At 45.0% G+C, this 16,976-nt stretch overlaps 1 protein-coding gene across 4 annotated transcripts in view; it reads left to right on the top strand.

The window, feature by feature from the left end:
- Window positions 1-3,108: 3,108 nt before the first annotated feature.
- Window positions 3,109-16,976, top strand: part of LOC125296058 (ubiquitin carboxyl-terminal hydrolase 22) — a 37,331-nt gene continuing 23,463 nt past the window's right edge. Inside the window, exons 1-2 of one of the 4 annotated variants that reach the window (XM_048245710.1) lie at window positions 3,109-3,527; window positions 5,162-5,194. In XM_048245710.1, coding sequence (XP_048101667.1) covers window positions 3,408-3,527; window positions 5,162-5,194 — 153 coding nt within the window. In that variant the 5' untranslated portion in view covers window positions 3,109-3,407. Of the gene's footprint in view, window positions 3,528-4,960; window positions 5,079-5,161; window positions 5,195-16,550 lie in introns of those variants that run through there. The other 3 variants (XM_048245711.1, XM_048245712.1, XM_048245713.1) reach the window with 3 other exon arrangements.

Below are 16,976 nucleotides of genomic sequence, written 5' to 3'. Positions count from 1 at the left end.
CCTTATTGATCAATTAGTATAATGTACTTTTTTGAGCTTTTATTGGCCCGATTTGCGTGACATCCAGCCCAAAAGCATAAGACTGGCCATGGAGGTAGGTTAGATAGATAGATAGATAGATAGATAGATAGATAGATAGATAGATACTTTATTGATCCATAGGGGAAATTCAAGGTCACAGTAGCATACAGACAACATACACACACACATTCAATAACAGCAGAAAAGTAATTAAAAGTATATAATATAAAAAACACAACTAAGCAATAAGGACTGTAGAAGATAAAGAATATACAAAATATACTAAAATACAAATTATACTAAATAAAAACTTAATCTAAATCAATTCTAAAAAACGGTATCCACATAGTGGGTGATTAATCAATCAGGTGCGCTTGCAATGACTGAAGCAGGGACTGAGCCAGTGGTCCTCTGTGCATAAGGGAAGGTAAGGTGCTCTTTGTGAATGAGTGTCATGGTGATGGTGCAAATGAGTAAGTCAAAAAGTGCAACAGTGTAAGAATAAAGTCTATATATCTATATATAAATAACTATATTAAGAAGGTATAAGTGTGGTCACAGGAGGGAGGGGCATGGAGGCTGTGGCATGGAGGGAGGGGTTGTGCATATGTGCTAATAAAGCACGCAAACAGTGAGGCAGAAGACAATGGTAAAGTGGCTAGTGGACAGACAGTTCAAGACATGGAGGAGAGGCAGACAGACCTATTCTTAGTCTATTTCTCCTCTTCCCTTATAAGTGATGCATGAAATTGAGGTTTCAATTCACTCCCTCTCTTGCCTTTTCTCTCTATAACACTATATAGTAGACTATCATTGATATACTTATCAATACTAACAATGATGGCTTATAATAATACTAACCCACTCTATATCTCTCTTTCTTCCCCCTTACCTCACTTGTGAGGTAAACCATTACCAGTCATCAGCAATCCTTGTGTTTGGCCCTCATCGCACCTGAAGTTGCATGTATCGAACAACAGTACTGTAACAAACTGCAAAGTTGTCTCAGAATGGTTTTATTGGTTACGCACCAAAACACATGAACGTCATTACACAGGCAACACAAAGGAGGTCAATTAAACAAGCACGATACACAAACAGGGTAGTCACATACAATACACGGGGTAAACACATGAGGTACAACATAAAGAAAGACTATACCAGCTAACACATACATGACAAGGTAAACGCAATTACTCATACTAAAACCAACATCAACATTACACACACACACATACACTGCACAGCATTATGGGAGTTCAGTCATGAACCAGCTAGGCTCAGTTCATTACAGTACTTTCTTGACGTGAAAAATTATCTTTTAAATTCACACACATCATATGTGAAATTCGTGGCACAATTCAAACTGGACCAAAAAATAATTATCTCTCCGTTAACTCCCGTTCATATTTTTTGAAAGGTCACATGGACCGGAAGTAGAAGGGCGTGACTTCGGCTCTGAACCAACGGACAGCGCTTCCAGCTTCTTGCCGAGGAAAAATGGCGGACACAAAATACTTGTTCTGGTCGTTTTGGCATGCTGCTGAAAGCCAGTGGGCGGAGTCATTAGACAAAACATAATAATTTTCTTTTCGCCTAACATAACTTAAATTCGTACATTTTACATTTCTCAAGATTAAAATAGCTCTACACGATTAATACATGTTTGGAGAGGGAACTTAAAATAATCATGTTAAATATAATAAATGCATTTTTGTAAATTCAACAACCCCCATTTCCCCTTTTTTTCAGTGTATGACTGCCCTATCATCGCCTGTTGCTGTCCCCTTGCCCGGACTCCTGGCCCACGCAGCCTATAGTGACCCACTACTTGCCCTACGACAACTCCTAATCCCTATGGACAATTAATTTCCTACACTGGACTATTTGAACGTTCTGACACTAAATAGGATTCATGCATTATCATACTGGTTATGTAACTTGTAACAAATACCTCAGGTGGCTTTAAAGGGACACCAGGCAACGTTTTCGTGTTAATTACTCATCTTCGTAAGTCGGTATATGGTTAAATGACTCATTACAGGGCGAATGAAGACTCTCTCCCGCCCTACTGCCTGTTGGAAGAATATCCCCGCTTACAAGTTCAGTGTATCGTACCGGCGACCGAAGCAGTTTCAGTTTCCATCCTGCATCCACAGCACAGAGGGAGGCTAACGAAACGCTAGCGATTGTTGCAAACATGTGTATAATGGCAGAGCCAGCGAAGAAGCAGCGAAAACCCTTGACGGAAGATGCATAGAAAAGGAAAAGAGCTTCAGACCGAGCGAGGGGGAGTTTCGTAGAGAAAAAGCATCAGGCTTTGCCTGGTGTCCCTTTAAACACCATGTTCTATTCTGTACACCTAACTAACCTTTGATTTATTATGTATACAGACCTTACTGCCCTGTAACTGACCCTAGGCAGATGGGTCAGGCCCTTGAGTCGTGGATCTACTCGAGGTTTCTTCCTATTATGTATCTCCAATTCTAGGGAGTTTTTCCTCGCCCCTGTTACTCATGGACTATCTCTGAATTTTTTAACAATCTGTGAAGTGCCATGAGTCATGTGTAACATTTTGGCGCTCTATAAGTGAATTGAAATTGAAAACTGGTAAAATAAGTAGGCCTAGCTAGCAGCCATTTGTCAAACAAGTCTCATCTGAAAACAAACCACCCACAGCTCGAGCAATTGATCTATATTTGGTATGATGAAGTCATCTCTACTCCTAAATTGAAAGAGGAAGAGGAATTGATTTCTGAGTTAACTGTCCAACATCACTAGTTGCATATAACGTTAGAACCAATTAAAATCAACCGGAAATGTGGCTTTAAAGTTATTGGTTAACGCTTTGTGCGTCGTCATGGGATATGTAGTTTATTAATTCTGTAGGACCCCGGCAAAGCACAAAATTAAATCACCATTTAACGTTAACGGCCACATTCTTATATTACGCTTTGTATACCCTGCTTACTCTGAAGTCGTGTTATTTCATTAATATATATATGTATTTTTTTTGTTCAGTTTAAAACTCTGCGTACAGACTGGCAGGTCCAGTGAGTAGGCGGGACTTTCGGTTCTCTTTGCTGTACCGACCATTAAAAAAAAATCTGTAGAGTGGAAGTACTGTAGAAGCCAGCTAACGTTAAGCTAGGGCTAACGCCGTAGCCAATTTGCCCAACCGAGGCAGGTATTTTTAGTTAGAAGGAGAAAGAAACAACTAAAAGGAGCACACGCTTCAGATGCTCGTATTTCCTCCTGGATATTTCAATGGTTTCTTTGCGTTGAATCGGAAACCATTCTGGACTCCTAGCTTGCTAGTTGGCTAACGTTAATTCTCACGGACACGTTTCATCATTTAAAACACAAAACCGAATGTTGTTTTTGTCATGAGTCCGGCCGGGTGTTCTCATGTGAACGGGTTTAAAGTGGATAATTGGAAGCAAAATCTTCGAGTCATTTATCAATGCTTTGTATGGAGTGGGACTGCTGAAACGAGGAGACGCAAGGTAAAAAATAATAACTGGCTGGAATACCATTAACGTTAGCTAGCTATCTGAGCTAGCTAGCTAAGTAACCGAATCTAGCTAGCTAATGGGATAAGGAACATCTAACGTTACATACGACGCCCCACACAGTTTGAAGCACTCCACATGTACACCAAAATGCAAGAATGAATCGGTCCTATTCAGTGTCTATCTCAATGCAGTCATCTCTCTCTCTAGCCAACTGGCTAGCTGGTGCAACCACTGCTGAGCCCAGACGGGCAAATACCGTGCATAGGCTACAAGGACACTGCTGGTGGCCAGCCGAAAGCAGGGGTGCTGAGCCTCAGATCATGCCAGAGCCTTCTAACGTTAGCTAGCTATTCATAGCTAGATTATCTATCAAAGATTGTGTATCATCCATCAGATTGAAACAGACCTAAGCACTGAAATTATTTGTCTTAGGTGGCTAGATCTTGAGAAGCATCTTTGCTAATTGGTGTCGTCCCAAGGACTGCATCTTTTAACGTTAACGTTACTGCTGTAGCAGTAGCAAAATGCGTTGTAGGATTGCAGTGTTGCCGAGTTCATTGCATGTCGGTGGCTGTCCAGGATGCAGACGAAACACGAAAGGAAACATTGACGCTAGTTTGCCCTATCAAGTGAACATTAACAGAGCTCGCTTTATTGCACCCGATGATGTAGAAGAGATGAAGTGCATTATAATTATATTCTAACATCTCATGCAAATGTGTTCGACTTTCAACTCGCACAACGACTCATACACCTGAAAACATAGGCTAGCTAACATTGGCTAACCGGATAGCCAAGCGTACGAGCTGCGCGTTGTGAATGGGAAGCACTCCTGTTATCAGGCCGTTTTGACTCCTTGGTGCATGGGTGTTTTCGCACTTCAAACCTCTCTTTTTCATCCAATATCTTGCTACCATCCCCGTCATTCAGTGAGCATAAGCTAATCGTGTCTCATGTGTCCAGTAAATGATGCGAGCGTCTGTTAAGTTGGCACTGTTCATTGACATTTCCTTTAAACACACTGAGGCGGCAAGCTAACGTTCACTACAACGCCCATATTTTCTTCACCGAGGTGATGTGATATACCGCCCTGTTTCTAATGTAGGGAAATTACATGCTTAAAACCGGAGGTGATTTGGAAAGTTATTATCTGTCCACTGTAACACCTATTATATGCCAGCCCGCATTGTTAAGAGATAACACGCACCATTCTCCCCCATTCAACCCTTGTGTACGTACGCAGCGGCGCACACAACTCACTTCACTTTGTTTCGCCATCTGCGCTTAACCCACCCCCGCACTATGACATAATCCGTAGCTGTCGCTCTTGTCCAGTACGTGTCTCTTTCCTCCTGTGCAATTTCAGGGAATTGTAATAATGGCAGTCCAGATCGCATTGCAAGGGAGCGTTGCGAAATCGTGTAGCCACTTGAGTGACAAGCTGCCGTTGTGACATGTTGTTTTTAAACATTTAAAGGTCTTTGACTGTGGGACGTCTGAATGTTTCTGCTAGTAACTGTTACTCTCTTCATGTTGTGCCCTGTAAGTATGCCATGCTTTGTCACAAGCAAGCCCAGCACATCTTAAATGTGTCACACATTTCTATTTCATTGCTGATGGGCTAGGTGCTTCAGAGTGATGCGGGATGGACGACATTGGTGAGTTAAACCCCCTGTTTGCACTGACGACTGTAGACAACTGTAGAGAGGATCTGAACAGGCCAGACAAACGTTCTCTTTCTCCCTCACCCCCATCCCCCATCCACACACTCAATTTCATAATTGTGTTTCTACATAACCAGTAAAGATCTTCAACTTGTATATTGACATAGGTGTTTGAGGAGGAGGATTTGTATATGCTAACTGTGATATATTATGTGGAAAGATAAACAATTTGCCAAGCCATATTCAAAGTATCCTGTCTGTCTCAAGGATTGGACACACACGCAGTGTTCGTCTTTGTGTGGAGTGTGGTTGATCACCAAGTCTAGCACCTTTCAGTATGACGCTTTTCCATACAATACGATTTCATACCATAACACATACATTACGATCATGTAAAAATAATGGAAGCACTTATGTAGTACACTGATCCATACAGTGACAGATTGCATCTACCCTCAATGTCCTATAGGCTACATCAAAAATACTCATATTAACGTTGTATGCAACTAATCTTCTCAGAATGCCCACGCAGTACTACGGATGCGCAAGGCTACTGAAGCTTCCATGCAATAACATGTGGCCAGTCCCCAATTGTCCAATGTTAATGGGTATGACCAAGCAGAGAGCCTCCCATAGATTCCTCTCCATCCTCCCAGCTTTGTAGAGGGCTGCATTCAACTCGCCGCTAACCTCGTCCGCCAGTCAGGTATGTGTGTGGGCATCTTGCAGCAGGTCTCCTAGGCAACCACCCACGATTGCTCCGAACAGATGGCCATACGCAATTTCTATAAGATTGGCCGCCTATCATTTTAACCAGCTACAGGCATAACGGGCACAATTGATGTTAGAACTGCACTAATTTTAGCAGATATGCTTTACCTTGACTGTTGATTGGTTTTTGTGAGGGAGATGTTGATACTCTGATGACGGACACAAGTACATGGGCCACATAGCTCTTGATATATTTGCCTTCCACCGTTCACATAATTGCCTTGTCGTTTATTCTTCATCAGAGATTATGACATGAAGACTGAGTAAGCATAGTTAATATGATGGCTCATCGGCCATGCTAGCAGCCTTGCAGTGTTTCTGGGGATGTTGTTTTCACAGCCAAAGGGTTGGAGATCTTAAAAGTAAGTTAAATGCACACTCGTTTTTCCCAAATATTAGCATGGCAGTTTTTGTAAAACAAGCTTGCAGCCTAGCAGACAGTTCAGGCACGACCACAGACATGGCGAGGACGAGGAGGTTGACATAATTAACAGAGACAGTGAGGCCTCTCTCAGTCATAATTAAACGTTCCTCTGAATTCTCCAGGGTTGCCGGGCCTCTCTCCCTGTGAGCCAGTTTAGGCCATTCTGAAGTGGGACTGCTCGTCTGCTCAGGGTCTAGTTTCTCTGGATTCTAGCGCACGTCCCTGAGCCCTGCATGCGGTCCGCCGGAGCCGAGGCATATTCTCTGGGTTCTGATGTAGAATGTGGGTTCTAGTGACTGCAGGATAAGCAGAGGATCCCTGGAGTTTTCTCTGAAGGAGAACAAGGTCCGATAGGGCTGTTGAGAAAATAGGGTTGAAGCAATGTATTCACTATGAGTCACCTGATGAATACATTTTTAGCCTTCAAACATCCTTGAGCAGTACACTGGAGGGCGTGGAAGATGTCTGCTTGTTTTTCAGGTAGTCGTATTATACCATCATGGGATATTACTGCACAGAGAGAAAGATTATCTTCATGGCTGATTATGATTTGGATCTAAAGCACAGGTTAACAGGATTCGGTGATTTAAATACATTTACCTCCAGCCTGGAAGTTCCTAGACTGAAAATTACACTGAAATTATATTTTAGTTTGTCATTTGTGCTGTAGTTCTGTTGATTAACTGACTTAAGGAAGACAAATAGACTTATTTTTTGGCATACTTTGTCACAATTAGGTTATTCAGCTGCTGTTCATTTAGCTGTGTGTGTGTATGCGTGTGTGTTGGAAAGAAAGAAAGAAGATGGGATCTTGAGAAAGAGAAAGATCTTTGTAATGGTGTGAGCTGTTTGTGTCTTCTCTGATCATGTGTAGTGACCTGTGTGTGCTCTTTTGTTCAGTCTGGAATAGTGTGTGTATGTGTGTTGTCTGTCTGTGTGTGTGTGTCTGTGTTCTACCCTGTTTTGTGGCTTGCTGAAAGGATGTAGGTTGGCTATCCCATGGCCTATCTACACTGGCTTCTTGCCATGCCTCTGTCTGTCTCTCTCTCTTTCTCTCTGTCTCTCTCTCTCTTTCTGTGTCTGTCTGTCTCTCTCTCTCTCTCTCTCTCTTTCTGTGTCTGTCTATCTCTCTCTCTTTCTGTGTGTCTGTCTATCTATCTATCTATCTCTCTGTCTCTCTCTTTCTGTGTCTGTCTGTTTCTCTCTTTCTGTGTCTGTCTGTCTGTCTTTCTGTCTCTCAATACAATTTTAATTCAATAAGCTTTATTGGCATGAATGTAAATTGTACAGTGTTGCCAAAGCATTCAATACAACAATAATAGTAATATAGATAATAATAATAGTAATACAAATAATAATGATGATGATAATAATAATAATAATAATAGTAATAATAATGAAAATAACACCTGGCTTTTAAATGAACAGGAAAAAAAAATAAAAATAATAAAAACTGGAATATTATGTTATTGATCATGTAACATGGGCTGTTCTCTCAGGATCTGAGATTGTATTCTGTCTCTCTCTCTCTCTCTTTCTCTGTCTGTCTGTCTGTCTCTCTCTCTTTCTCTGTCTGTCTGTCTGTCTCTCTCTCTCTCTCTTTCTGTGTCTGTCTGTCTCTCTCTCTCTCTCTTTCTCTGTCTGTCTGTCTGTCTCTCTCTCTCTCTCTTTCTCTGTCTGTCTGTCTGTCTCTCTCTCTCTCTTTCTGTGTCTGTCTGTCTCTCTCTTTCTGTGTCTGTCTGTCTGTCTCTCTCTCTCTCTCTCTTTCTCTCTCTCTCTCTCTCTCTGTGTGTCTGTCTGTCTGTATGTTATCAAAGTGCTCTGCGGCTCCCTGAGCAAATCTGGGTGCAGGGTAACGTTATTATGTAACTATTAAAAGATTCCGTAAGTTTTTTTATGCTTGGTTCTGGTTCTTCAGGATAACCTTTTGGTTCTCATCAACAAACACTCCACAGCTTCAGTCTGCGGTGAGCAGCTGGTGACGTTGGGCCCAGAACTCCGGTGTGAGGTCAGCTCGGATCTGTGCGTTCCTTCTGAAAAAGAGGAGAGGACGTGCAGTGAACTAAAGCACAAGGCTGTCCGGCGATCTCAACGTACGCACGTGGGCCAGGGTCTAGAATATGCATTTAGATTCATGGACATAGATGATGACCAGTACTTGGATACAAATGCGTTTAGATTCATGGACATAGATGACCAGTACTTGGATGGTTCGAGGAAGGTCAGAGTGATATTACATTTTTCTCGTCTGTGTGTGTGTGTGTTGCTGTGGGAGTGGGCTTTTGCTGTATTTCCAGGAAATCCATTCAGAAGAAGGGAGTTAACCAGAGCAGGAATTTGCTTCCCGTGAGAACGCAAGTGTGTGTGTGTGTGTGTGTATGTATGTATGTATGTGTGCCTACCTGCATATGTAGAGTTTTGCTATACTAATTGACAGTGTCACCCAGAAAAAGACCATATGCTCCCAGTCACCCGCGGCCGCGGCTTAGCTGATGCATTCGCTCTCCACGGCTCCATGTGTCTAGAGCAGGGCACAGTCTGAACTTACAGCACCTCTGGCTGGAGGAGTGTGTGTGTGTGTGTAGTGTGAGAGAGCCAGTGTCTGGAGAGGGTGTTAGTCTGCTGGCTCGCTAAACCTTCTCTGGAATTTTTACATGAACTGTCTGGCAATGTCCTCCAGCTTAGTTCTTCCTCACGCACACCACGCTTCGCACAGCATGACTCTGAGTACATCAGAACAGCAGGCAAACTGATTTAGATCAGAACAGCAAACAAACTGATTCAGAACAGCAAACAAACTGATTCAGAACAGAACAGCAGGCAAACTGATTTAGATCAGAACAGCAGGCAAACTGATTCAGATCAGAACAGCAGGCAAACTGATTCAGATCAGAACAGCAGGCAAACTGATTCAGATCAGAACAGCAGGCAAACTGATTCAGATCAGAACAGCAGGCAAACTGATTCAGAACAGCAGGCAAACTGATTCAGAACAGCAGGCAAACTGATTCAGAACAGAACAGCAGGCAAACTGATTCAGATCAGAACAGCAGGCAAACTGATTCAGAACAGAACAGCAGGCAAACTGATTCAGATCAGAACAGCAGGCAAACTGATTTAGATCAGAACAGCAGGCAAACTGATTTAGATCAGAACAGCAGGCAAACTGATTTAGATTCAGAACAGCAGGCAAACTGATTCAGATCAGAACAGCAGGCAAACTGATTCAGAACAGCAGGCAAACTGATTCAGATCAGAACAGCAGGCAAACTGATTCAGATCAGAACAGCAGGCAAACTGATTCAGAACAGAACAGCAGGCAAACTGATTCAGATTTAACATCAGAAACAGCAGGCAAACTGATTCAGAACAGAACAGCAGGCAAACTGATTCAGATCAGAACAGCAGGCAAACTGATTCAGAACAGCAGGCAAACTGATTCAGAACAGAACAGCAGGCAAACTGATTCAGAACAGAACAGCAGGCAAACTGATTCAGATCAGAACAGCAGGCAAACTGATTCAGAACAGAACAGCAGGCAAACTGATTCAGATCAGAACAGCAGGCAAACTGATTCAGAACAGAACAGCAGGCAAACTGATTTAGATCAGAACAGCAGGCAAACTGATTTAGATTCAGAACAGCAGGCAAACTGATTTAGATCAGAACAGCAGGCAAACAAACTGATTTAGATCAGAACAGCATGCAAACTGATTTAGATCAGAACAGCAGGCAAACTGATTCAGAACAGCAGGCAAACTGATTTAGATCAGAACAGCAGGCAAACTCTGATTTAGAACAGAACAGCAGGCAAACTGATTTAGATCAGAACAGCAGGCAAACGGATTCAAAACAGCAGGAAAACTGATTCAAACAGAACAGCAGAATTAAGTCCTTATTCTTGGCTGTGTCAGTGGTAGGACTGTGTCAGGACCCGTGCTCATTGCTCTGCATTGCATAGAAAGCTTTGGTGGATGTCGCTGGAGGGGGGGGGCGGTGTATAGGTTAAATGTCTGTAATGTGTGAACAAAGTATGTGCCTATGTGTTGACATCTGTAAAGATATGGTGAGTTTAGAGTTTCATTACACAGTTTTCATACCCATCCTGGTCTTTTTTGGTGAACGCAAATTGAGGGGTAAAAAGCTGAAAGACAATTTTGAGAGAGAAGAATGATAATATTAATAATGATAATAATAATAATAATATAGAACAATAAAATATATATTGAGATGTGAGAGAGGAGAATGAGCCTTCCAAAAGATGATTCATAGATAGTGAGACCTTTGTTACAGAAACAGACTTCAGTCCCAAAGCAGAATGCAGTCAGTTTAACACGCAACCAAACACTCAGAAGGCGGTCAGTTTAACACGCAACCAAACAGTCAGAGAGTGGTCAGTTTAACACTCTGGCCCAAAACCAGCAGGGACTGTGTGTGTGTGTGAATGAATGTATGAGTGTAAGAGTGCAATGTCAGCCGTAGACCTGTTGGAAGTGGGGTGCACTCCACTGAGACAAATGAAGCCGGTCACACTCAGCTGAAGAGACCATCCATGCTCCTGTAAGTGGATACACACGAGCAACACACGGCTTTGTGGTGCAGCATTGCACTGCTGTATTCTGTAGTAGAATAGCAGAGATGATAAGAGCATATCTGGACCTGGGGCCCACAAACACACAGAGAGAGAGATGGTGAGGGCATATCTGGACTTGGGGCTGTCATGGCAGTCATTTTAGATAGATGTATTACAAAAGTCAAATACTTCTTTGATCCCACAGGAGATGTAGGAATGTGTGAGCTCTGTGTGCTTGTTTCTCACACACATACACACACACAGGCACACAGGCGCTCTTAATAGCTGCCTGATAGACTGAACTAGTTGAGTTGAGTGCTGGTGCATGTGAATTGGTCCATTACAATGGTAGGTGTAAAACAAACACAAATGACTTCCTCCAGCCTACCCAGCAGCACCTCTCTAACGAGCTGTAAACGAGGAGTTAATTAGTCCTGTCGCTTTCTCCCTCTAGACCTCTCTCTCTCACCCCACCTCTCACTACGCCTCCCAGATCCCCGCCGTGCAGGTCTGAAGGCTGCCTCCGCATTATTGGGCTTTCATTGAAATGCCTCTCTTCATACCAGACAAACCAGAAACCTCCTACGCTTATCAACGGGCATTTACATTTTGGCACTGCCAATGTGATGATTTGGCTGATTTAGAAGAATATGAAGTGGCAAATGAAGTGCCAGCTTTTTTGAAACTAGCAGCTGGATTCTCTAGCTTCCCCCCCACACACACACACACACTGTTCTCTGAGTTTACTGAGGCTGACGTTATATTGCACATGTCTGAGTGGTCAGGGGTAAGCGAGGTAGTCCGAGTGACCCCAATATTCGGAGGGTCATCAGAGGGTGTACGCGCCGCTCTCTGCGTATGCATGTATGTGGCCTTGTATCCGCCATGTTTTCTGTAACTACACGGGCGCCAGCCGCACATGGGTGAGCTCCAAACGGGCCGAGTACAGTATGAACAGTGTTTGATGGTGATGATGGGCCTATGCTCTCTGCCTCTGTGGGAGTTGATGTAATGCCTATGTAATCACCATCTTCACAACTTGTTCCTCGTCAGCTCTGTGTTCACATACCTGTGTGTGTGTGTGTGTGTGTTTGAGGCCAGTAAGCCTGCCCGGTCCATGTGGTGCTGTGGGAGTTGTGCGCAGCTTTAGTGCATTCATAATTTATGCCTGAGAAGGCAGTGCTGAGCGGAATATTCATGAGCGGCGTACTTCAGCACGGCGTTTCTCGCGTCGTTTGTTTGTTTGGTTGGGCACATGTTTGGGGGATAGTTTTACAATTGAATCCAACCACCAGATCAGTTCCTCACCCCTTTGTTTCTCTCTCTCACACACACACACACACCCACCCCTCATCCCAGGATGATGAAAATTGCAGTGGATCAAAGTGAATGAGAAGATGATCACTGCACGTCTAAGCATTGCTGAGCTGTTTCAAAGCAGATAACGTTGCTTTTAATGCGGAGCGCGCTGTCTGGATGAAAGGGAGGAGGAGGAGGAGGAGGAGGGGGGGGGGGGGGCCAACTGGAGATGCGGTTAGAGATGGAGGAGTCCTATAAGCCTCAGAGACAGAAGAGTGGAGGAGAGGAGAAAGCAGAGGAGAGGAGGTGGAGGGACCCCCATTCCTCTGCTGTCATCAGGTTCAGATTGTTTTCTTCTGCACTCTTCTGCCTGCACTGAATACCAATTAGCTGCAATGATGAGAAAGTACCTAACCTTTCAAAGCTTGTTGCAGTAGTCCTGCTCTGACATAATGAGCTTGTGTGTGTGTGTGTGTGTGTGTGCGTGTGTGTGTGTGTGTGTGTGTGTGTGTGTGTGTGTGTGTGTGTGTGTGTGTGTGTGCTCGTCGGGTGGGTGTTTTGGTTGGAGTCTCTGGGCTTTGTCCTCCAGGGTTGTTCACACATTCACACACGCCCCCCTCCCCCTTGACTTGCCCATTGTAGAGTGGGGAGCTCACACACGCACACACACACACACATCTGTCCAGCGAGTGAGCGACATCAAAAGCCATCTGCCGAATCAGATGCCAGCCAGTCACTCTCCAGGGGGAGAACGCACCCAATCACGGATCACAGAGGCTCCTCAACCCCAATTGGTCACTGTGAGTATGTGTGTGGAGGAAGGGGGTCAGTAGTTGTCCAAAACACACTCCTAGATGTGTGTGCAGTGCCATGTTTGGTTTGTGAGACAGAGCATGATAATTGTCTGAGAGGCTGTGCTCTAATAGGTCCTCTCTGACAGACAGGTGCTGAGCACAGTAGGGGGGGTTTAGATGGGCATCTGGTGTGTGTGTGTGTGTGAGAGTGTAATGTTTAGTCTGACTGCTCCCACCTTTTGTTGTGGTTCCTCGTCCTCTATGCCATCTGCAGTCGGGTGTTGCCCAATACTAACAATATGTATATAGTATACCTATTCTTTCTTTCTCTCTCTCTTCTCTCCTCTCCTCTCCCCCTCTCTTCTGTATTACTAACATTGTACCTATTCTCTCTCTCTCTCTCTCTCTCTCTCTCTCTCTCTCTCTCTCTCTCTCTCTCTCTCTCCCTCTCTCTCTCCCTCCCACAGTCAGTGTTGCATCTTTGTTTCCCCTCCACCTCTCCTAGTTGCCATGCAAACCCAGGACGCACATGTACCCCTCGTGTCCTGTCGTCCAGACCCTAACCCACAAGTGTTGGCCTCTGGCGTCAGTCAGGGCGTGGCGTGGTGCGCTGTGCTGCGGTTTGCTCTGATGGAGGGGGAAGGGCTCGTGCAGCAGTCAGTGCACATTAATTAGTCATTCATCATGTAGACAGTTGTACAGTACGTGCTACCAGTGCCAGGCCTCCTGAAAACACCAGCGCTGATACACCGCTAGCACAGGCATGAGGCCGGCTGAAAACACCACCGCTAGCACAGGCATGAGGCCTGCTGAAAACACCACCGCTAGCACAGGCATGAGGCCTGCTGGAAACACCACCGCTAACACAGGCATGAGGCCTGCTCACAGTAGGGATACAGTGCTCACTGTAATTAGATAAATAAAAGTCAAAAATGCTGCATAAAGTCTGCCCACCTACTACGCCCGCACTGCTGACAGACGCAGGTGAATCCATACCCACTCATAAGCCGATGTGACCCTAGTTCTGACCCTTTGTAGGTAGATGTGTGTGTGTGCTGCTAGTTCTGACCCTTTGTAGAGAGGTGTGTGTGTGTGTGCCGCTAGTTCTGACCCTTTGTAGAGGTGTGTGTGTGTGGCGCTAGTTCTGACCCTTTGTAGAGATGTGTTCTCCCTCAGATCCTCCAACTGTTATGCGTTTGTGTCAGAGGGCAGCTATCGTTTGAGTCATTGAACTGGAGAGGCAGTGAGAGTAGAATTCTGTGCATCATTCTTTCACCACCATTTGCCCACACACACACACAGACACAGACACACGCACACACACACGCTCATATTGCAAGAAACTAGAACTGCTTAATGTTCATCAGCAGTGGGTTGTGATGCTTTTTTAGGCTGCCATACCGAGAATTTCCGGTGAATAAGCCGTGTGCATGATCACGGTTGCATATGTGTTGTGTTGGCTTGGCTTTGGCTTTTGTCATGTGAAGTGTGTGTGTGTGTGTGTGTGTGTGTGTCATATGAACTGTGTGTGTGTGTGTGTTGGCCTGTATGTTGCAGTAAATTGCTGAAGGAGCAGCAAAGCGTGTAGGCCTGAGCCTCTGAGTCACTGATTGTGTGTAGAGCTTCAAGCACACTACCTCTGCATGGCTGTCACTGTGGAAACGCTTCTGCTTTATCACACACACACACACACACACACACACACACAGCCTATGGGCAGAGCGTTGGTAGCTGCAATACTGTGGGATGTGTTTGAGGACATGTTGAATGTATCTGGATGTAGCCTAGATATGCAGCAGTAGGCCTGCTGTGGAGGGGAGGGGGGTGGGGCTGTAATATGCAGGAGTAGGCCTGCTGTGGAGGTGTGTGTGTGTGTGTGTGGGGGGGGAGGGGGTGTGAAGGGGCGTTGTTGATGCAGTGTGTCTCAAGCCTCTCTGAATCCACCCCCCTCACCCCTCTGCGTTTGTGAGTGGCTGTAAGAAGACTGCCGCACTGGTTCGGCCTGGGTTTTGACTCCAGGCTTGCTGCATTGCAGGATACAGAGGTACTGCTGGCACACACACACACACACACACACACACACATACACACACACACACACACACACTAACAGCCACTAAGCACACAGAGGGGGAACAGCACTGAAGTTGAAATCCCTGCTTGGCTCCCCCAACTCCCTTTAAAGTTGGCTCACCCCTCTCCTCTCCCTCTCTCCTCTCCTCTCCCTCTCCTCTCCTCCTCTCTTCTCATTCTCATCCCCCTCTCCTCTCCTTATCCTCCTCTCCCTCTCCTTTCCTCTCCTCCCCCTCTCCTCTTCTCCCCCTCTCCTCTCCCTCTTCTCCTCTCCTCATCCTTCTCTCCTCTCCTCTAATCCCCCTCTCCTCTCCTGATGAGGGTGCTGGTGTGTGGGAGGTCATTCATCTGCAGATTTTGTGACTACGGAAGTGTCTGCTGTGGCCACACACACTTTCTTACTGTTATCCCTCAGCTCTCTCTTTCTCAGCCCTCAGCTCTCTCTTTCTCAGCCCTCAGCTCTCTCTTTCTCAGCCCTCAGCTCTCTCTTTTTCAGCCTGTGGTCACTGCTTGCTTCACAATCACTCAAAACTCACACACACACACACCTGCACACTTAGTCTCTAACACACACCTGCACACTTAGTCTCTAACACACACCTGCACACTTAGTCTCTAACACACACACACACTGCACTCTTTCTTTCTCTTTCTCTCTCTCTCCCTCTCTTTCTGCTTCTCTCCATCTCTGCTGCACACATTGCTAAATGAGCTAAAGTGGGTTCCCCCTCCCCGGCACTCCCCCTGCTGGTCATTATGTGTACTGCAGAGGGTGATCAACATAATGTTGACGGAGACCCCACAGTGAATATGGAACATACTCAAGACAAGTCAGGAAACCTCTCACTGTGTGTGTGTGTGTGTGTGTGTGTGTGTGTGTGTGTGTGTGTGTGTGTGTGTGGCGCGTGCGTGTGTGCGTAATCTGGGGAGTGGTAGATGTGTTCCTTCTTTCCTCTCTTCCTCTTTCCTGTCCGTCTCTTCCCATTTTCTCTCTGTGCTCTGTGGGTGGATCCACTTACTTCCCTCTCTCTCTCTCTCTCTCTCTCTCTCTCTCTCTCTCTCTCTCTCTCACACACTCTCTCTCTCGTATTCTCTCTCTCTCTCTCTCGTATTCTCTCTCTCTCTCTCACACACACACTCTCTCTCTCTCTCTCTCCTCTCTCTCTCTCTCGGTATTCTCTCGCTCTCTCTCTCACCACACACTCTCACCATTGTTCCTCCTGGCTCTCTCTCTGCACACACACTCTCTGTGTTCTCCCTCTCTCTCTCTCACACACACACTCTCTCGTGTTCTCTGTCTCTCTCTTTCTTTCTCTCTCTCCCTCTCTTGCACACTCTGTCTCACATTTTTTTCTTTCTCTCTCTCAATCTTTCTCTGTCTCACACTCTCTCTCTCTCTCTCTCTCACACACTCTCTGCTCTTCTTGCTTGTCTTCCAACTTTCTCTTCCAGTCTAGCTTTAATTCACACTTTATACCAATGCTTAGATTGTAAACAAACCCAGTGGAAAAATCTGTTCATTTCATTTGAAGGAAGACTGAATTTGAATATCAGCAAATCTCTAATGTCTTGTTAGGTGGACTATTCAAATAAAGTGTTGTGTTGTCCAAATTTGCAAGTAATCAGCAAATCTGATCACACAACTGCCAATTCAGATTAACTCCTCTATGGCCTGTTACATCCTGCTTGTTCATAACTGCAGGCGTACCTCTGTGTATGGTAAACCGCTCAAGTAAACCGCTGCAGCTCTCCGAACAGGTTTAGGCCCCATAATCTTATGCTGTAACATTTTTGAGGATGGCTTCTGTCTTCTTGTGCAGTTGCTAAGCCAGTTTTGTAGTG

This window comes from Alosa alosa, chromosome 6 (assembly GCF_017589495.1).
Source record: "Alosa alosa isolate M-15738 ecotype Scorff River chromosome 6, AALO_Geno_1.1, whole genome shotgun sequence".
Lineage (NCBI taxonomy): Eukaryota > Metazoa > Chordata > Actinopteri > Clupeiformes > Clupeidae > Alosa > Alosa alosa.
This window is presented reverse-complemented; position numbering and strand designations above follow the sequence as displayed.